General features: G+C 38.2%; 1 protein-coding gene across 2 annotated transcripts; it reads left to right on the forward strand.

Moving 5' to 3' along the window:
* The first annotated feature begins 203 nt into the window (after positions 1 to 203).
* On the forward strand, positions 204 to 20,091 carry RHAG (Rh associated glycoprotein). 2 transcript variants are annotated; one of them, XM_047733877.1, is made up of 10 exons: positions 204 to 379; positions 8,572 to 8,755; positions 9,376 to 9,526; positions 11,735 to 11,882; positions 11,997 to 12,163; positions 13,714 to 13,851; positions 14,441 to 14,562; positions 18,230 to 18,312; positions 18,647 to 18,720; positions 19,415 to 20,091. In XM_047733877.1, the coding sequence occupies exons 1-10, from the start codon at positions 223 to 225 to the stop codon at positions 19,445 to 19,447; spliced, it is 1,257 nt and encodes a 418-aa protein (XP_047589833.1). In that variant the 5' UTR covers positions 204 to 222; the 3' UTR covers positions 19,448 to 20,091. The 2 variants fall into 2 exon arrangements, with proteins under 2 accessions (XP_047589833.1, XP_047589832.1); XM_047733876.1 differs by lacking the exon at positions 19,415 to 20,091 and having other exon boundaries at positions 18,647 to 19,134.
* Positions 20,092 to 22,140: the final 2,049 nt, after the last annotated feature.

Consider the following 22,140-nt stretch of genomic DNA (forward strand, 5'->3'; position numbering starts at 1 on the left):
TATATTCTTCTAACTAGCGTTTTGAATGATTTGACTACAGAGCATAATTCTCCCCAAGAGGTGGGGTGTTTTGATCAGTCTTGCCCATTTTTTTTTTCTTGCAATGTCATTGGAGTGAGTTGAACATGCAGCTGAATTCCACACACAAAGCAGTCCCTCAATTCTTATCAACCCGCCACAGCCTGTGAAGCCCTCAGTGTACCTCTGTCTTTTGCCACAGACATGAAGCTCTCATTCCCTCTCGTAGCCATTGGACTGGAGGTTTCCATGATTGTTTTATTTGGATTCTTTGTCAAGTATGATACAGAGCAGAGTGCTGTCCAGCAGCAGTACAGCACCAACGCAACAAAAGCGGACAAATTCCTTGAGTTGCATCCTCGTGAGTAAACAATCTACTTCTTATTATCCATTTTGGGCTTTTCAGAATGTGAACGCATTTGGGCGACTTAGAATGTGAAATCTTTGAATTCTATAACCCCTTGAGCTCCACACAGAATCTGTGATACTTATGGATACTAAGGGGATTATAATTTCGTGCTGAGGTATCTCGTCTATGGCATCGGTCTCTTTGTTAATGTGTTTGGATAGAATCTGTGTCTATTAAAATATCAGTGTAAGAAGCCAAAAATTAAAATAATTGATTAATCTTTTGTGTTACCTACATCTGCTAAATGACATTAATTTTCCCTTAAATCGATCCCTAGTTCTGCAAGGTATAAACATATCATTCCCCAAACAACAACAACAACAACAACAACAACAAGCGTCTAAGGTAACTTTCAAGGAGAGAGCAGAAACAAAGTGGGATATGGAGAAGGGAGACTGGATTTCATGTGGGGGCCCTAAGGTATAAGAAGTGGTATTAAGGATGACATTAGAAGTAAATAGGTATACTCTGGGTTTTATAACCTTCTAAAAGGAAAGCAATTTGTTCCTCTGCAATGGGAAGAAAAACATGGGCACCTAATGTATTTTAAAAGCAGAATCCTTTCCTGGAAATAATAACTGAAAGAAAGAAAGGGTTTAGTTTCAAGTTTGATAAGGAAGACAATGAACTAGTTAATAAAGCAATAATAATTACCATTAACTGACTGCCTATTTGGAGTCAGGCATATTCATTACATCATTAACCAGGGAGGGAGGTGATAATATATCCCTATTTTATATATATATATATATATATATATATATATATATATACATACATATATGTATATACACATACACACACACACACACTAATAAGGCAGACATAATTTTATTATTCATTAATTTATTAACTATTAAATTTATTCAATCATTGAAAATAGTAACGATGTTTATGACAGTTCTATGGGGTAGGTCTAAGCTTTTCAAAAAACCCATATGACATTTGTTTCTCATTTCTCCATTTTTTGAGGGGAGTTATATAATGGGGAATATTCTCATGCTGACATAATGACCCTAGAGCCACTAAATGACTCAGCCCATATTATCCCTGGCTAAAATATTTTGTAGAATAGCCCAGAAGCTACATCCTTGTGGTTATACATATATATTTTTTCCTACATTTTCCCCTATATTTCAAATCAACTCACACAAAACTTGCATGACAGCCTACATCATTAGAGAGATTAAATACTTGCTTATTAAGAAGAAATGTTCAAGTCAAACACATGTGGGTGCCTGCCTAGTGCCATAAGTTGTGCCAAGTGCAGGCATCCAGTACAGGAAGGCTCTGCTCCTGCTTGAGAAGCTCACGGTGTATTACAGCAGTTTTTGTTTTTGTTTTAAGATTTTATTTATTTATGAGATAGAACCTGAGAGGGAGAGAGGGCACAAGCAGAGGGAACAGCAAGCAGAGGGAGAAGCAAACTCCCTACCGAGCAGGGAGCCCAGATGGGGGCTCGATCCTGGGACTCCGGGATCATGACCTGAGCTGAAGGCAGCTGCTGAACCAACTAAGACACCCAGGCGCCCCTTATTAAAGCAGTTTTAATTGCAGGGTGGTGGAAGTTATGAGTTTTTCACAAATAAGCAAAGCAGAATATTAATTTATATTTAAGTAAAGTCAGTCAGATATCGGTTTATTCATCCCTCTTGCTTGCATTCTGCTATGCTTTTCTGAATAGCAGAGCAGTGCCTGGGGTCACACAGACCATCCCCAGGCATAACCGTGAAAGTGTGTGGCATGCCTGAATATCATGTTTCATGCCACGAATGACTCCATAGATACTCATTTGAAAAACAAGCTATACTCTGTGGGTGTTGGGGCTTCATGGCACCTAGCAAAGTATTGGTCACTCTGCTGAGGCAGACAGGTTTTTTGTTTTTTGGGTTTTTTTTTTTTTTTAAGATTTCATTTATTTTTAAGAGAAAGAGAGCGCAAGTAGGTGGAATAACAGGCAGAGCAGGCAGAGGGAGAAGCAGGGTGCCTGCTGAGCAGGGAGGCTGATGTGGAACTTGGTCCCAGGACCCTGGGATCATGACCTGAGCCGAAGGCAGATACTTAGCTGACTAAACCACCAGGTGTCCTGAGGCAGACAGTTTGACAAGGAATGAAGTGTGACTGTGATAGGCAGCTAATTCTTGCTAACCTATAGACAGAGCAGAGAAAAGGAGAGTTTAGGGAGAAGGCCCTTTGAGGGCTGTCAACATTTTATTAGAATTCTATAGGCACACATTTGTAATATCTATGGGACAGCAAAACCACAGCCATGATCTTGTTGTACTCTATTATATTAAAACCTACTGGTCTCGCACTCTGAGTAGTTTTTACCCATGTGTGATCTTGTTATGCTATGCCTCGATCATTGGAAAAATATTAATTCACCATTATGCAAATATTTCAAACATTGACATAGTTCATCATATAATAATGAAAGAGGATACTTGTTAATACCACCAGCCATCTCACCAGAAAACCCTTGAGAAATATCAGGAAGCTGATAAACTCGCAGTGATGGTCACAATCTTTCTAAAATTCTAATATTTTATTTAAAGCCAAAAGGTATTCCTGGCAACAAATACTGTTGATTCTTTTCTCTGAAATGACAGCCTCACTTCACAAATTTTTCAGACAATGTCAATACCTGTCTGAAAAACCATAGTTTATGTCAGTCTTTTATTTCAAGTAAAAATAGAGTTCCGTGAAAAAAAAAAAAAAAAACAAACCCTGCTCATTCAGTTGGTACTAAAACAATAACAAAAATGCTTCGTTTCTTAGATACCCATCCTGTGTCATCAGTACTCTATGTGTAATGGCATTTCCATGGGCTAATTCCTACAGGGTATTAAAAAGACACATATAAGAAAGTCAGTAGTTAGATTAATAATTTTTCTTGCTTCATCAAAAAATTCTTAATTAAAACCTGCCTTCCGACCCCCCACCCCCGCAAGTGAGTGGTTATTAAGAATACCACATAAGAGGGACGCCTGGGTGGCTCAGTTGGTTAAGCAGCTGCCTTCGGCTCAGGTCATGATCCCAGCGTCGTGGGATCGAGTCCCACATCGGGCTCCTTGCTCATCAGGGAGCCTGCTTCTCCCTCTGCCTCTGCCTGTCATTCTGTCTGCCTGTGCTTGCTCTCTCTCCCTCTCTCTCTCTGACAAATAAATAAATAAAATCTTAAAAAAAAAATACCACATAAGAGATTCTTAACTATAGGGTTGTGGAGGGGAGGAGATGGGGGGATGGAGTAACTGGGTAATGGGCATCATGGAGGGCACGTGATGAAATGAGCACTGGGTGTTATATAACACTGATGAATCACTGAACTCTACCTCTGAAACTAATATACATTGTATGTTAACTAAATTAAATATAAACAAAATATTTTTTTAAGAAAAGAATACCACAACCATCAGCATGGATTGGTACCATGCTAAAGGGCCCATAGCTTTACATAATTTTGTTTCATCATCTCTGGAAATACCAACACAGAGAAAAAAAGCAAGAACACCACAGAATTACCATAAAAATAGTTTTCACCTCTCAGACTCCCTAAAAGTGTCTCCAAGACCCCCAGATGTGTGCCAATCACACTTGGGGAACACTGAAGGTATAGGTAAACTGACAAAGGATATACATGCCACTAGACATTATTTTATGAATTTCAATACCAACAGTGGATTAAGCACAATCATTTTTTTAAGATTTTATTTATTTATTCGATAGACAGAGACAGACAGAGATCACAAGAAGCAGAGAGGCAGGCAGAGAGAGAGAGGAGGAAGCAGGCTCCCCGCTGAGCAGAGAGCTTGATGTGGGGCTCGATCCCAGGACCCTGAGATCATGACCTGAGCTGAAGGCAGAGGCTTTAACCCACTGTCACCCAGGCGCCCCAATCATTTATTTTTAATGATCTACATTTCAGAATGCATTTCTGTATTTACTCAGATATTATTAAGCTCATTTGTTACCAAAAGATTTAGCAGATCTGGGTATATGTTACAGGCAAAGAGTAACTAATTTATGCAGTGTAAATGATTCCTAGGGAATTGCTTGCTGTTATTCTAAGTGTAACCTGGAATTGTTTCTATTCCTGAATTAACATACTGTCTGTGGTTTATGACTTAACAATAAGATACCAGCCTCCAGTAAAACCCTGGGGTTGCCTTTGATTGAATAGTTTTTGCGTACTGGAAAGGACTGGAGGCAATGAGCACAAGTACAATCCATATCCTAGTTTCTAAATACCATTCCCCACTCAGGGGCTCATTGGAGAAATTGCTGGTTCTAGGTCAGGGTAAAGAAAGCACAAGGTTTGCCAAGGATGTAAAGACTAATGGGGATATGTCAAAGAACACAGTAGCATCCTGCTTGAAGCAGCATCAACTAGACAAATTGGAGATAAATGAAGAATTAAAAATAATAATGAAGGGTACCTGAATGGCTTGGTTGTTTAAGTGTCTGCCTTCAGCTCGGGTCATGATCCCAGGGTCCTGGGATTGAGCCCCATGTGGAGTGTCCCTGCTCAGCAACGAGTCTACCTCTGCTTCCCAGCCCCACCCTCACCCCCACAGGTGCTCTTTTTCTCTCTCTCTCTGTGAAAGAAGTAAAATTCTTTAAAAAAGCAAAAACAAACCAAACAAATAAATAAATAGAAGAAGAAAGCTGAACAATTTCTAATTAGGTTGGATTCACTTTCTCCTGAAAGAGTGCCTTACTGGCAGTGCTCACTCAGTCTTTGAACAAATGACAAGTGAGCACACATAGTAACAAAAGCAGACAAACCCATAAGCAAGAGAAATAAAATAAGAGGGGTATGCACGATGGTACAGCTGTGATCTGGTTCTTGAAGGGTGTATAGAAGCTTGCCAGGTCAAGAAGTGTTGGGTTCGAGTTGGAGAGGACATTCAAGGCAGCAGGCATATACAACTAGAGGGAAAGGAAGGGTTTGTTTCATTCATTTGATGGGGGTGTTGGTGGAAAGTGAGTTAGAATCATCATCTACATTTTAAACACAGTTGTGTTATCAGAACTTGCAAGATATCCTACCGCAAGATAAAGATGGAAGTAAAACAGAAGATACCAGCTATTGTCACATTTCCTCTGGAAACTGAAATCACACTCTGTTGAGAATATCTGATTAAGACAAGTCTTGGAAATTCTTAAAACCTGTTGAAAGACTTCACAGAAGTTCAATCTCCTCTCCCTCTACAGAGGACATTTTATTCCTTTAATGGCAGTCTTGCACTATAGAACTAAACCGATGGCCCTCTCTTTAGTCCCCACCCATACATTCTTAGAACAGGATACAAGACAATACCGAATCCTAATTGTTTACAGATCTTTCTTATCCACATTTTTTTATACAGAATCACTGTTTGTCAAGAGTTTTCACAACATGATATATAAACTCTTTGGCAACCTAAATAATAGATGAGCTTCTTAAGCCCCCTAGTGGCAAAAAGCAGTAACTATCTTTGAGGGGAAAAAAACCATCAAAGCACAGTTAAGACGTCCCATCCCTTACATTTCAAAACCCAGACAGGTTCACGTTTGTTGATCATGGCCCAACAACAGGTCACATGGAATCCCAATACCAATCCCTAAGTTCCCTGGGTGGATAATGAGATGAGGATGGGCGTTGTCGCCTATCTGAACTGAAAGACTGTGCAGTGTTCTCCTTGCTGAGACTTCCCGAAAATCCACTGACAAGGAACAGTTTTCAAAAATCTATCCTTCCCTTTCTCATCCTCCTCATACTTCCTTTCTTGGGAGGTGGCTGAAAGTCTCATTGCATGGATAGGGTCAAAAGAGTGAATGACTCTAGTGTGTACCTGAATCATGGAGTATTCTCGTTCTCTTTATTCTTTCATGTGCTGCCTTTGTCCACAAGTTAGATTGGATCTTAGGCCACCGAAGGACCCTACTGACTCAATCTATGATGCCAACCATATCAGTCTGTCTTGTTATTCATCATAGAGTAATACCTAGGATAAATCCCCATGCCTCCAAAGAGCCCTTCAAATGCCTACCAAGAGCCTTTGAAATGCCGGGTACCTTTGAAAAGTCAACATCTTCCATCGACTTCTGGGTGGGATCACTGTCAGAGATTAGCTTATCCAATTTAATTTGCAAAGTTTGAAATTAATGTGGTCTCCAAGTTGTGTCAGGAGAGAAGGTCAGAAAAGTTCTGCAGAGAGAAATGAAGCCCATAAAGTAGGAACTATAGGTTAGGCTCCCCGGGAATCAGGCTTTAAGACAGACATTAGCCTGAAAACAGTTTAGTAGGGAGTGCCTTAAGGATCAATACCTGTAGTAGGAAGGTTTGCAGGGAGAGACCCCACAGGGTATCCTGAGGCTGGGATTATCTAGCTCCATGTGATTCTTCCCTGAGGGCAGGGGATGCTATTGTGAATCAGTCATTGACCATAGGTTACCCCAGGGAGAGGCAAGAGGAATTCCCAAAAAGAACTGAGAATTTAGGACTATCAACTGGCAACTCCTTATAGCCAGGGAAAATGTAAAGAATAAGTTCTTCATCTTTAAAAGGGCTGTGTGGGCAGTGTATGACAGCATCTCCTACAGTAGACAAAGCCGAGTGGTGTAGTCTCCCTATCCAAAAACACAGTCCCCCAAGCCTGATGACAGAACAGCGGGAGAAAGACCAAAGGGTAATAACACGTGTTTGAGTTCCCACAAAGTCAACACTCTGCCTTGCTTATTTGTACATCCATCCCTACTGTGCTCGATGCATGGAGGAATTAGTGGAGTCAGGCCTGGCTTCAAATCCTAACCCCAACCTTTAGGCCAATTTACTGAATTCTAACATCATTTCCTCTGAGATATATATTTTGAGACATATCCTTCATGCCTATTTCCACTTAAACCCCTGGCTATAACGGTTAATACTAATTAGACATGAAATATTTTATTTTTTCTCTTTGGTTTTATATTTGTGCCCATTTTCATCTCAGTTTGCTTTGTGTATCTATTAGGCTGAACCACAATAAGTTGCCATTTGACTCATTTTCATTGAAAATTTCAGGGCAAAAATTTCCGTTTCATATGGTTCAACCAAATACAGGTCTCACTCATGAAGCTATACCTTTCCTGAGGGAAAAACCTGTCTTATATTTGAGCATATGTTTTATTTATCTGTTTGTTTCTGATCATATGTTTTATTTATAGTGCTTTACTGCATACTCCCTCTCACAGAGGCCATCCCATGCAAAGTACCTCTGTGAAACGGGGCCTTTTCAATATTGCAGATGAAAATACCAGAGCTCGGAGAGAATAAATCCCTTGCCCAAGGTCACACAATCATGTACTAGAACTGGGGGACCTTAGCTTACATTTCCAGACACCAAGTAAAATATTTGCTCCTCAAGAGGATATGGTCTTTTTTTTTTTTTTTTTTTTTTTTTTTTTTTTTGCTGTGGCTTAGAAAGTGCTAACAAAGACATTACCTTATTGACTTGAATACTGATCTGATAAGATTCCCAGAGCCTGTGCTATTATACAGATTTGTATCTGTATAATAAGTGGAGACTGTAGCTCTTTAATTTAGTCATTATTGCCTCTTATCTTATATGCAGACTTTTATGCCAACTCTTGGGGAGCAAAAGAGGAGTATGTCCTAATCCCTTCAACCAAGAAACTCACAGTCGAGTGCAGGAGATGAACACCTCATCAAGAAACTATTACACTATAATGCATGCTAAATAAATGCTAATATAGTGTGGCAAACGCTAAAGTTGAAGTGTATGTAGAATGCTGTGTAAAAGACAAGAAGACATATTAATTTTCCTGGAGAGAACTGGGAAAGTCTGCAAGAGCAGGTGATGTTTGCACTGTGCTTTGCAAAGTTTTCTCCAGGTGGGAAGTAATTGAAAACTCTTCAGGTATGAGAGCACATGGTATTCCAAGAAAAGGCTCAAATATTGAACAACTTGCCCAGAGTCTCATGGCTGGTAAGCAGTCAGACTGGCTCTGGAGCCTAGTCTTTGGTTTCCTAGTTAATGCTCTCTCTTTGCAGTGTTTTATATATCAGATGTAACATTTAATAAATGGGATATATTATGAAACAACCTTTTCTTCGTTGTCCCCAACACATAATTTTTTCCTTCTTTTTTTTTTTTTTTCAGTATTCCAAGATGTGCATGTAATGATACTTGTTGGGTTTGGCTTCCTCATGACCTTCCTGAAAAAATATGGCTTTAGTAGTGTGGGCATCAATCTACTCATTGCTGCTTTGGGCCTCCAATGGGGCACTTTCATTCAGGGGATGGTGCACAACAAAGGACAGACAATTTACATCGGAATCAAAAAGTGAGCATCCCTTATTTTTCAAAATTATGTTTTCAGGGCAGTTGTTTCTCTTCATGGTCTCTTGTCAGTCAGCCTCCGAACTAGCTGGCACACTGTCTCCCTGAGACAATGAAATACTGTTGGGACCCCAAGATGTGAATCGACATTGTGCTCTACTGAGCTGGGTCATTCATTCATGCCTATATCTTCTCTGGTTTGACTTTAAGGACATGAGAAATCCTATCTCGTTGAAGGTTATTCCTTCCATCTCAGCTACAGGGAGCAAAAAGCCTCCATTAGCTTTTTTTCTACGTGTCTATATTTACATTTTGAAATGTAAACACTGTAGAAAATAATTCATTTATCAGATCAACAAAAATAAAGAAAAACCTAAATGAGATAAAAAACAGATGGGTCAAAATAAAGGAAATGCTGGAGTGACCAGAATGTATAGCAGATGGAAAAGAGGAGGGGTAAGGAAATGAGGGTGTGTAAAAGGGTACCTGGGACGAACACCTGATGTGGTGGTGAGGGGGGAGGCCCTTGCATGCTGGATAAAGGAATGCTGTGATTCATCCTAGCTCACAGTTCTGTGTTGGGTGTGCATTATTATTGGATGTATTCTTTCTTTTTTCCCTCAGTATAATAAATGCAGACTTCAGTACAGCCACAGTCCTAATTTCTTTTGGAGCTGTCCTGGGAAAAATAAGCCCAGTCCAAATGCTGATCATGACAATACTAGAAATCGCTGTCTTTGCTGGCAATGACTATGTGGTTGGTGAGATATTTCAGGTAAGGATTAGATGATTTATACTTAGTAGCTTTGACATCAGATCTGATTACACCCAAAGGATGCCCACTCTACATAGGGACAAAGATTGGTGAGCATGATAGAATAGCAAGTGTAATTATACCCATCACTTATTTGAGTGCTTTTGGTAAACCAGGAATCTTATCAACATTACCTTATTTCATTGTCACCGCCAGACTATAACCTGGGTATTATGCTGTTACTGTTGTACAAATTACAACTAATGATCACAGATGCTGAATGACTGGCCCAAATCTGGATTCAAACCTAGATTTTACTAACTCCATAACTCTTTTTATTAAGTTATATTTACTATCAATGATCAATTCCTATTATATTTCAACTACTAGATAACTAGCCCCTTTTTTTAAGATTTTATTTATTTATTTGAGTGAGAGACAGAGAATACAAGAGAAACAGCGCAAGACAGAGAGCACTAGCAGGAGAGGGAGAGGAGCAAGGATCCAGAAGCAAGACTTGAAGGACTGAATCCCACAACCGTGGGGATCATGACCTGAGTTGAAGGCAGAGGCTTAACAGACTGAGCCACTCAAGCACTCCTGACTAGCCTGGTCTAAGGCTTTTGTTAAAGCCTAGATCAAATTTCTTCTCCTCCATGAAAAATCACATTGATTCCCCTGAGGATATTTCTGAGCATTCCCCAGTATTTTGCTTGTTTCTGTTGAACATTTAATTCCACAGCCAATATTTTTTAAGTTTTTATTGAAATTCCAGTTAGTTAACATACAGTGTAATATTAGTTTCAGGTATGCAATACAGTGATTCAACACTTCCATATGTCACCTGATGCTCATCACAGCAAGTGCCCTCCTTCATCCCCATCACCTAGTTCACCCATTCCCCCACCTACCTCCCACTCTGTCCACAGAAAATATTTCTGAAAACTTTCCAGGTGACTCTGACAAACAAAATAGTTAATGTCCCTGTCTTTTTTTTTTTTAAGATTTTATTTATCTATTTGACAGATAGAGATCACAAGTAGGCAGAGAAGCAGGCAGAGAGAGGGGAGGAAGCAGGCTCCCTGCCGAGCTGAGAGCCCGATGCGGGGCTCGATCCCAGGATCCCGGGATCATGACATGAGCCGAAGGCAGAGGCTTTAACCCACTGAGCCACCCAGTTGCCCCAATGTCCCTGTCTTTATAGAGTTTACAGTCCAGTGAGAGAAGACAGACCTCGAATAGAGAATCATTTATCACCTACCCACTCATAGGCAGGTGCATGCACACACACACACACACAAATATTATAAATTGAAATGCATGCTATGAAAAATATGTAGAGGGGGCTATGGGAGAGTATAACTGGAAGACTTAACTTAGATTGTGGAATCAAAGAAGACCTCTCTGAGGAAGTGGTAGTTAAGCTGGACCTGAAAGGTACATAGGAGTTTATCAAGTATGAAAATCTAAATAAATTAATAAATTTGCATTATTTTCCTACCTTAATAAGTACAAGAGGAGCTATGAATCAAGTTTGGCACTCCAACCTTTCCCTCCTGGGGTAGGAGAATGTAGAAGACTGGATCAAATTCATACAGTGTCCTAAAGAGGGATCTAAATATATTGCTTCAAATGAATCTTGGACATCAGTTGGTTTTCACATCATCATATAGCACAGTGAAAAAAATATGGGAAAGACTCAGGCTTTTTAAAGCTTCAAGTCTTTGAATTGTAATTAAATGAGCCTTAACTATAATGTCAAATGAATGCAAAGAGCATCTTTCTTTTGAAATAAGGGCAGTGCCTATCATTTCACTTCGAAATTCCCCAACCTAAAGAAGTTAACTAAAATGAATTGAATGTCCACAAAGACCTAGTACATCACAAACATGGCCTCACTAATTCTCACCACAACTATATTAGCTGGTAATATTTCCCACTTTACAGAAGCAGAGAATCAGAGAAATATAGTAATTTGTCTGAAGTCACATTGCAAGGAAGCACCTGACCTAGCATTGGAAGTCAGTTCTGCATGTCTCCAAATCCTATATTTTTTTTAATGTAACTATCCTACTTTATCCTCTTTTATTCTTTCTCTAACATACCCTTTCATTCTTTCTTTCTTTTCATTTCTTCTAATGTTTAACCAATAAGCAGTCCATTCATTGACTTTCCTCCTGTAGTTAGATTCAGTTTCACCTCTAAAAACATGAATGTTTTGCCCCTCAGGCTTCTGACATTGGAGCATCAATGACAATCCATGCTTTTGGGGCCTACTTTGGCTTGGCGGTAGCAGGTGTCCTATATCAGTCAGGCTTGAGAAGGCAGAATGAGAAGGAGGAGTCTGTGTACCACTCAGATTTGTTTGCAATGATTGGTGAGTAGAGATGAACTTGCCTGATTGGTGAGTAGAGTTGACCCAAGGCAAACAACCTCCTCTGGACTGTCTTCCATATCCAGCACTAATATCCCTTTCTGTGCTTTACCACAGGGACTCTTTTCCTTTGGATCTTTTGGCCCAGTTTTAATTCAGCCATCGCTGAAACTACAGAGCAACAGTACGTGGCCATCGTAAATACCTACTTCTCTCTTGTTGCCTGCGTGCTCACAGCCTATGCGTTTTCCAGCCTCGTGGGGAAGAGAGGCAGGCTTGATATGGTCAGTACATATTAACCACCATGGAAGCTTTGCTAAGTGACACTGATGGTTGCCCAGATGAGTAGGTCATTTCTGCCTCACTGCTGAGCTGCTGCAACAAATCACAAAAATGCAAACCTTGCAGAATATTTTAAAAACAATGTTCATTTGTTTCTTCATCAAATTTATATTGTGGCAAATCAAAAAGGTGTTCTCAAGGAATATACAACCCATTAGGGAACATAGTTATGCAAAAATCAAAGATTTGAGGCATATTTCCTTAATGATGGAGTACCTCCCAGGTCTTAGGAAATCTTCCTTAGAAACAGGACTTGCCAAGAATAGAAAAAGAGAATAGGGGGAGGGTGCGAGTTAAGTCTATTTTCCTAACTGTAAATATTCCTCTCAAATAAATAACAACTAAAGGCAATGTGGGGTCTGGAATAAGACTCTGGAGGGAAAAAAGGACGTTAGTGAGAATACTGGGTAAAATTCAGGTAAAACCTTTGATAGTATTCTATCAATGCTACTTTTCTGGTTCTATGATAACATAAAAGATTAACCTTGGGGGAAGTTGGGTGAGGGATATATGGAAACTCTGCAGTATTTCTACAGCTATTACATGTCTAAAATGATATCAGAACACATTTTTTTTTTAACACTCCCAAGTTGGTCTTCTGATTTCTTTCCTATGAACTAGAGAAATGTCTGTGAGGGAATAATCCACACATCAGCTGCTCTTCTTTTCCAGCCTGAGGGAAGAAAAGGATATTGTAATTTCTTCAAGCAGAGCTAAAGACATAGATTTCAATGCTGTACAATTTGTTTAATGAAAGAAAATTGAAAACAAGAAAAGAAATTAAAAAATACATGTACAGCTCAGTCCTCTCTTAAAAGTAGTGATAAGACTTCCTCCTTAGGAAGAACAGCCAGAACATGATTCTTCTGAGGAATTCTGGTAAATGGCAACTGGTTACTCTTTCCACCATCTTCAAATATTCTCAATACAGTGACACTTGTGAAAGCTGTTGTCTTCTATGTATAATGTGCACATTTTGATCTCTACATTCCCTCTTTGAATATTGGAATGTAATAACTGTTGTCTTTCATGTACAATGTGCACATTTTGATGTCTCTACATTCCCTCTTTGAATATTGGAATGTCAAAAACTCCACCAAACACACACCAGCCACTTTTGGTTCATAATAACCACAAATGCATTTCCATACTGAATAAACAATCATACCACTACTAGAATAACTACATTATATGCACCAGGCCTTCCATCACAATTTCTTTGGTTTTTCTCTCATCCCTCCCCAAGCTGGTCTCACTAACCTGATCACTCAGTCCCTACTGAGGAACCCCAGCAAGAAAGATATCAAATGTCAACCGTTTGGAAGAAAGGCTTTCTATCATTACAAAGAAACTTCTTTTTAAAAAAGAATCAGTAGCCCTTTGAACTGAGGAATAGACCATGGAGTCCATGGAACCCTAGATAGATTGCTTCATCCCTTCTGAAGCCCACCTCGTTCAGCTCACTTCATTCAAGTTTTTGTGCTGCCCACAGGTTCACATTCAGAATGCAACCCTGGCTGGAGGAGTTGCTGTGGGCACTTGTGCAGACATGAAGATTCACCCATATGGTGCTATGATCATTGGGAGCATTGCAGGAATTGTCTCCGTGCTTGGTTTCAAGTTTCTGACTGTAAGTATGACAGGTGCTCTCAGTCAAACTCTGAATCTGTACCATCATCTTCTGACATCCTACCAGCAGGGAAAAGTTATGAAAATTCCTTTTATCATCACCCCTCCTTCTTTGAGGGTCATTTCCCTTCTTATCAGAAATATGGCTCACAGTTCTGGATCCAGTGGTTTCTACTCTTCCTTGACTTCTTTTGTGTACCAGGAAAGAATCTGATATTATTAAATTATTAAAAGAATTAGTGTGAATTGAATGTTAAGTATGGGTGTTAGTTTCCTCAGGGCAGTTTCATTAAAGTTTTTGTTGTTGATGATGTTTGCTTGTTTTGCATAATAAAGCACTCTGTGTCCTTTTAAGGGGATTTAGAATATCATCAGTATGTCAGAAGGAGGAGGACTTGAAATCACTCACCTTCAAATCCATCTACTAAAAACTGATATGAGTAGTTTTGCCACCAACATATTCGGATTCTTTGACTTAAGTGGGCTATAGATATGGATGGCAAAAGGGGCGACAGATAAAATTTTCCTGCATAGTCATTGACTTCAGTATGTCTAACAAAATGATAAACTTCCTCTTTTTACAATTTTAGCCATGTCTTACTGATAAACTGAGGATCCATGACACATGCGGTGTTCATAACCTGCATGGCTTACCTGGTGTGATAGGAGGCCTCGCAAGCATTGTGGCGATAGTCCTGGGAGCATCTAAGGCGTGAGTTAAAGAATGGGTTTTTCTGCACCTTGAGGTCCAATGATGTTTTATCTCACTCTTGGAGGAAATCTGGTAATAAGAAAGGTTTTTCTTTACAATCCAGGCCACGGTATCATCCTTACTGAAGCCAAAGAGACACGATTGGGCAAATAAAATTGGGTGGAAAGATATGTCTTAACTAAGGTTATTATAAATGGTGGTTAGTTTTTGTTTGTTTTAATTAACAGTGTTAATTTAAATATTTCAACCACAGGCAAGTGTATCCTCACAGGGTAATATGATAATCACAGTCAGATTATAGTAGGCTTACTCTTTTAGTTAGTCTCACCAAAATGGAGGAGGGGACATCTGTGATGAGCTGAGCAGTCCTTTCCTACAATCAACACATCGAACAATGAGTTAGCATAACATGAAGAGCGCTGGATCTGGGGAATCAGGAAACCCGGCATATGGCTTCGCCTTTGCTATTGACTAATAATGGGGCCTTTAACAACTCACTTGGCTTCTGTGGTTCTGTTTCCTCTTCTGTAAAATGAGGGAATTATAGTATTTATTCTCTAAAATTCTTTCAAGCTCTAACAGACCTAGATTCTTCACAGAGAGGTCATAAATATTTAAAGGGCCAGAGGAAGAACAGTTATCAGTCAAATCCAGGACAACAAAAGTGATGTGAAAGGCCATCAGTTATCACTTCTAGGTAACAAGATTGGAAAAATTTGATATGAACCTCATCTGTGTAAAACAGGTGGGAAGACCACAGAGTCCAGATCACTCAGGGATTAAGGAAGCAGGAATTAAAACTCTCAATTTTTAAATTTTTAAATTTAAATTTAAACTTTTGAATTTAAATTTTTAAATTTTTAATTTTTAAAGCCCATTGAAAGCATGAAGAAAAGGTGAATATGTTTGAAAATGATTCAAAGTGACTACTGGCTAGAGTTGAATAATTTGAAGAGAAAAATTTCTTTCATCTTCACAGATTAAAATTCAACTCTGTTGAGACCAGTCATGATAAATATTTGAAAAAAATTGTTTAATCATATTTTCTACTCAATAGAAAGTTGGCTTCCACTTTCATGTCTAGAGCTGACCTATTTCTTCTGTTTGTTTTCTTTTTTTTATGTCCCCTTTGCAAAATTGGAGAACAACCCCAGAAATAGCCACATTTTCTTGCAGCTCTCTCTGGGACCTAACATGCTGCTGAAACAAACACTAACATATTTGAATGCAAATCAAGCATGACAAAAACATGTGTCCATGAGCTCAACTCCTAAGTGCTATGGTGTGTACACACTTTTAAGATGTGCCTCATGATGAGAAACAAAGGAATTACTGAGCATCATGCCTGCACCCGTTGTATGGATGCAATAAAACAAGACTATCTGGCTCTCACAGGCTGGGTCTCACTGGGTGGACTTGGGGTAGGGTCTGTAGTTGAGAGTCAAGTTCTTGGGTGTTCAGGTTGATCAGCCACTTCTCAGTATGCTCAGGGGGACTTGGAGGTGGGGTGGATGACAAGCCTTGGAAGGCCTAGTCACATGAGTGAAATTCACACACATCTCACACACCAGATAAAATATTTTGGCCAAGAGCCAAGACTATTTACTCAGATATTTCTATTCAGAATAGTAAAACACAAATCGGGTTTCTTGGTAAGCATAGAACAAGGAGAAGTAAGGATTCTTAAAAGTTATCTATGTACATTATGGCAGCCTAATTCTAATAATGCAGTTAATTTTGTTAAACCTCATGTTTCCCAAGCCCATTTTATCAAGGAACATTTTTTATCAAAAATATCTTTTAATACCTTGGAAAAAATGTTGGCAAATTCTGGTAAAATTAATAGGCCATTTACAAAAGAAAAGTATCAAATGAGTAAATATATATTAAACGTGAGATCTCACTAGTGATCAAAGAAATGCAAATTAACACAAGTTACCAATTTTTCATTTATCAAGTTGATAAATATTAAATGAATCATGATACTGAATGGTAGCTATTGTAGAGAAATGGTGATATGAATTATACGTTTTTCTATTTCAAATGACCCTTAAGAAGTATATAAACTTTTACTAAAAATTTCATTTCTAGATACACTTTATTTTAAGGAAATTATTGGGCAAATTCATAAGCATGTTCATAAGAGGATGTGTTCTCACAGCATTTTAAAAAATATGACACATTGGAAGCAACCTAAGTATCCAAACTCAGGACTATAATTACAGTATATTTTTAGAGTGTAGTACTTGGGAGTAATTAAAATTATGATCCAGGTCTACATTTACTGGCATCAAAGGACACTTAAGGATTAATGGGAAAATTAATATTTTAACATGATTGCCTTTTTATAAAAATAATATGTCTCTATTTTACATTTTTATATTGATTACAATTTGAGGGAAATTAAACTTTTTCCCTTCCTTTTCTGGATTAATGTTTTCTCATATTCTTTTTTTTTTAAAGATTTAATTTATTTATTTTGACAGAGAGAGAGACAGAGAGATCACAAGCAGGCAGAGAGGCAGGCAGAGAGAGTGAGAGGGGGAAGCAGGCTCCCTGCCGAGCAGAGAGCCCGATGTGGGGCTCGATCCCAGGACTCTGGGATCATGACCAGAGCCGAAGGCAGAGGCTTAACCCACTGAGCCACCCAGGTGCCCCATGTTTTCTCATATTCTTAAAATGAGTATGTGTTGCCAGTATAATTAATAGCACAATTTTCACATAGTAGAAAAAATGTAAACCCTTCAAATAAAAAGAGAAAATGGAAATCTGAGTTTAGTACATTCTTTCCCTTAGATGATGAAAATGAAACACCAAAGATGAATTACCAAGACACTCTCATTTTCCAATTGTTTGCTTTCCCATAATCACACATTTAGTCCTTCAACAACTATTTACAAATTTTCTGCTAAGGGTAAGGTGCTGTGCTAAGGAGGTATTCACACCCCTAGTCCTTTTTTGTCACTCCTATACCAGCCTTCTGCATTTCAATAGGTTTTTATGACATTCTTCCAATCTCAAAAATTATGAGGTTTTTTTTTTTTTTTACTAATTTTGTTTTAAGGTAACTGTGTCTAAAATGACTTACAGAGATTTTTAAAATATATTCAATGAGTTGTCTTTACATTATGTGCTAAAATTAGCTTTCCTGATCTTAGTGATTTTTAATTAAACTGCAATTTTCCTTTTGCGATGGGATGAGGAAAGATGGCCACTCATGTTTATTTTGTACACTACTCCATCCTCAATGTCTGGAAGGGAAGGTGGCACAGAGTGAGGACTCAATAAATATTTGTTGAATGAATCAGATCGAAGATCAGAACCTGGTGCCATATTTTTAGAAAATACTAAACTCTTTCTAAGGAAGATCTTTTCATCATTCCTGAAGAAAAATGTGATTTTTGCTTGAGTGCTTATGAAGACTTTTTAACATTGCTCAAGAATTTAATAAAATAAAATATAAAATAAAACAAAATAAAATATGCATACAATATAAAATATACATACAAAATAAAAATACAAAATAAAACAAAAATTGTAAATTAATGTTTCTTTGCTGGTGTAATGCTGCGCTCTGGCCTGAAGATGGCAAGCATACACTCCCTCAGGAAATGAGATTTGTTTGCTGGTATTCTGGAAAAACTGGTCTTTTCTTTTGGCTTCCTAGGTCTACAAAGTCTACCATGTTGATGCAGGCAGCTGCTCTAGGTTCTTCCCTTGGAACAGCAATTGTTGGTGGGCTGATCACAGGTCAGGATGAAAAGTAAACACTTCCATGTGCTGCATGTGGTCAGCATAATAGATGGTAAACATATCGACTGGTAAATTTGAAAATATTCTAAAGTTCTGACAGTAAAGTAATCATGTAAGCTCAAGGGGATGATTTTATAGCAACATATATATGTATATATGTATATATTTTAATATTTTATTTTTAAGTAATCTCTACACCCAATGTGGGGCTTGAACTCAGACACCAAGATCAAAAGTTGCCCCGTAACTTACAGTAGTATTTTTATTACTATGCAAGTAAGTTTTCCTCTTCAGCATCATAACGTGCCTTATTTTCTCCCTAATCTCATAGGTTTAATTCTCAGGTTCATTGTCTGTGTCCAGCCATCTACGGAATTCTTCTTTGATGATTCTGCATATTGGGAGGTACTGTACAGTGCTCTAGCTAAGAATGTAAATGATGACTATACCAGTGAAAGTTCTGCTCACCCGAAGCCTAAATGTCTGTTTGGCATCCTTGTGATAAAACTGGATAAACAGCCTAATTATAGAAAGAGACAATGTATCCAGACAGATAAAATCGAAAGTTAAGGTCTTTTCCAAAGCAGAAAGGACATCAAGACAGAATTTAGTAGGCAAATGTCCTTTGCTCCACTGAAAGCAATAAAAAGTTTCTCATAAATATAATAGGAATACCAGGAAGTAACATGAGATTTTATACCATATACATGAGTAGACAAAAACAGGTAGAATATGGAAGGTTGAAGAATCTCAGTGAAGAAACTATCAAGAGGTTTTATGAAAAACATCATCTTCGTTCTATCCTCCAGTTTCTCCCTCTTTACTCCATTGACATTTTCCCCAAATTATTTCCTGCAAAGCTTAAGAGTGATAGGTATTTCTATGTGTTCAGCGGGATTGTCAGGAAAAACAGATTTGGTAAAGAGAATGTAGTTGGGGTGAGTAAGATAAATATCCTTTGTTCTTTTATTTTTCCCCAAGACAAACACTTGTTACTCCTGGTTCTTTCTATTGAAATACCTTTTGAGTTTCAGTGCTAACCTCTGTCAGGTCCAAGTGTAAGAAACTATAAAATGCTCTAATCTTGTTTTCTTTAAAGGTCCCCAAGAGGGAAGAAGGTGACAATGAATGAACATGATGGCCACAACCAGCCAGAACCTAAAGACTAAATATCATTCCTCTGCCTCAGTTTCCTTTCCCATTATCTAGAATCATGTTTAAAAATTTTTTAAAAGTCAGCATCCAACAAGAACAACAGAACGAATAGATCTTGAGCCCCAGATGTCCAGTGTATAAAATCTTAACATGATCTGGTGTTGTTTCTTGACACTCAGTGATTGCTTGGTCGAAGGAATATGGCTTGTAAAACAGATGGTCAAATAGATTCTCTTTAGGACTCCCTGATCACTCTTGCCAGTGAGTGGGTACAGGGTGAACACTCCATGAATATTCCTGTATTTTTTTCCCCATAGAGGTAAATTTACAAAGAAATCAACATATCTGATTATGTCACTTTCTTATTATACATACTATGTCTTCAATCCCAAAGGTATAAAACTAAAGCCAATAAAACAATATGTAAGAAATCTACATAGGAAGTATAAAGGAAATTATTGTGTACAGCAAGAACATGATTGTTTCTGGTGGTGCTTTCTTGATTTAGAAATAGTCTAGTTAGTGATGTTATGTCTTTACTTGAATACTCTTATGCTTAATTCTTTTTACATGTTTATTATTTGAGACAAGAGTTCAAATGCTATTTGACCAAAGTCTATTTTGTATAAAATTCCAATAAATTAATTGTTATTTTATTATAAATTAAAGCATTTGTCTTTGGCTCCCCTTTCTTTGACAGCTGGAATTCATTTTATTAACAAACATACACACACACACGCACATACACTCCTCATATATAGTCCATATTCAATCCAAATAAATTGTTACTATGTATTAACTACAAAATAAGTTAATGTCTCATATAATAGGGTGAGTTTTAAGGAACTAAGTTTTAGAAAAGATAATTGACATAGTCATATAAAACTATCAGAAGAATAAACATTGTTAAAATGTCTATACTGCCTAGAGCAATCTATACTTTTAATGCCATTCCAATCAAAATTCCACCGGTATTCTCCAAAGAGCTGGAGCAAATAATCCAAAAATTTGTATGGAATCAGAAGAGACCCTGAATTGCTAAGGAAATGTTGAAAAACAAAAATAAAAGTGGGGGCATCACGTTACCTGATTTCAAGCTTTACTACAAAGCTGTGATCAACAAAACAGCATGGTACTGGCATAAAAACAGACACATAGACCAGTGGAACAGAGTAGAGAGCCCAGATATGGACCCTCAACTCTATGGTCAGTTAATCTTTGACAAAACAGGAAAAAATATACAGTGGAAAAAAGACAGTCTCTTCAATAAATGGTGCTGGGAAAACTGGGCAGCTATATGTAGAAGAATGAAACTCGACCATTCTCTTACACTGTACACAAAGATAAACTCAAAATGGATAAAAGACCTCAACATGAGACAGGAATCCATCAGAATCCTAGAGGAGAACATAGGTAGTAAGCTCTTCTATATTAGCCACAGCAACTTCATTCAAGATATGTCTCCAAAGGCAAAGGAAACAAAAGTGAAAATAAACTTTTGGGACTTCATCAAAATCAAAAGCTTTTGCACAGCAAAGGAAACAGTCAAGAAAACAAAGAGGCAACCCATGGAATGGGAGAAGATATTTGCAAATGACAGTACAGACAAAAGATTGATATCCAGGATCTATAAAGAAATCCTGAAACTCAACACACACAAAACAGATAATCATATCAAAAAATGGGCAGAAGATATGAACAGACACTTCTCCAATGAAGACATACAAATGGCTATCAGACACATGAAAAAATGTTCATCACTAGCCATCAGGGAGATTCAAATTAAAACCACATTGAGATATCACCTAACACCAGTTAGAATGGCCAAAATTAGCAAGACAGAAAACAACATGTGTTGGAGGGGATGTGGAGAAAGGGGAACCCTCTTACACTGTTGGTGGGAATGCAAGTTGGTGCAGCCAATTTGGAGAACAGTGTGGAGATTCCTCAAGAAATTAAAAATAGAACTTCCCTATGACCCTGCCATTGCACTACTGGGTATTTACCCCAAAGATGCAGATGTAGTGAAAAGAAGGGCCATCTGTACCCCAATGTTTATAGCAGCAATGGTCACGGTCACCAAACTGTGGAAAGAACCAAGATGCCCTTCAACGGATGAATGGATAAGGAAGATGTGGTCCATATACACTATGGAGTATTATGCCTCCATCACAAAGGATGAATACCCAACTTTTGTAGCAACATGGACGGGACTGGAAGAGATTATGCTGAGTGAAATAAGTCAAGCAGAGAGAGTCAATTATCACATGGTTTCACTTATTTGTGGAGCATAACAAGTAGCATGGAGGACAAGGGGATGGAGAGGAGAAGGGAGTTGAGGGAAATTGGAAGGGGAGGTGAACCATGAGAGACTATGGACTCTGAAAAACAATCTGAGGGTTTTGAAGGGGTGGGGGGTGGGGGGTGGGGGGAACCAGGTGGTGGGTATTAGAGAGGGCACGGATTGCATGGAGCACTGGGTGTGGTACAAAAACAATGAATACTGTTATGCTGAAAATAATTTAAAAAATGATTAATAAAAAAACTATTTCTAGAGAAATATGGTTTTCTTTTTCTCTCTCTCTAGAATCTTTTAAGATTTTCCTTCAATTTCTAGAGTCCCAAAATCTTGTCAGAATGTGCCTTTGTATCTGTGAAGAAATAAACCCT

This window comes from Lutra lutra, chromosome 6 (assembly GCF_902655055.1).
Source record: "Lutra lutra chromosome 6, mLutLut1.2, whole genome shotgun sequence".
Taxonomy (NCBI): Eukaryota; Metazoa; Chordata; class Mammalia; order Carnivora; family Mustelidae; genus Lutra; species Lutra lutra.

Excerpts from the sequence above, each read along its gene's own strand:
- RHAG (XM_047733876.1), top strand. The coding sequence starts at position 223 with ATGAAGCTCTCATTCCCTCTCGTAGCCATTGGACTGGAGGTTTCCATG. Across the intron at positions 8,756-9,375 it reads ATTTACATCGGAATCAAAAA|TATAATAAATGCAGACTTCA; the intron begins GTGAGCATCCCT and ends TTTTTCCCTCAG. Across the intron at positions 13,852-14,440 it reads TTGGTTTCAAGTTTCTGACT|CCATGTCTTACTGATAAACT; the intron begins GTAAGTATGACA and ends TTACAATTTTAG.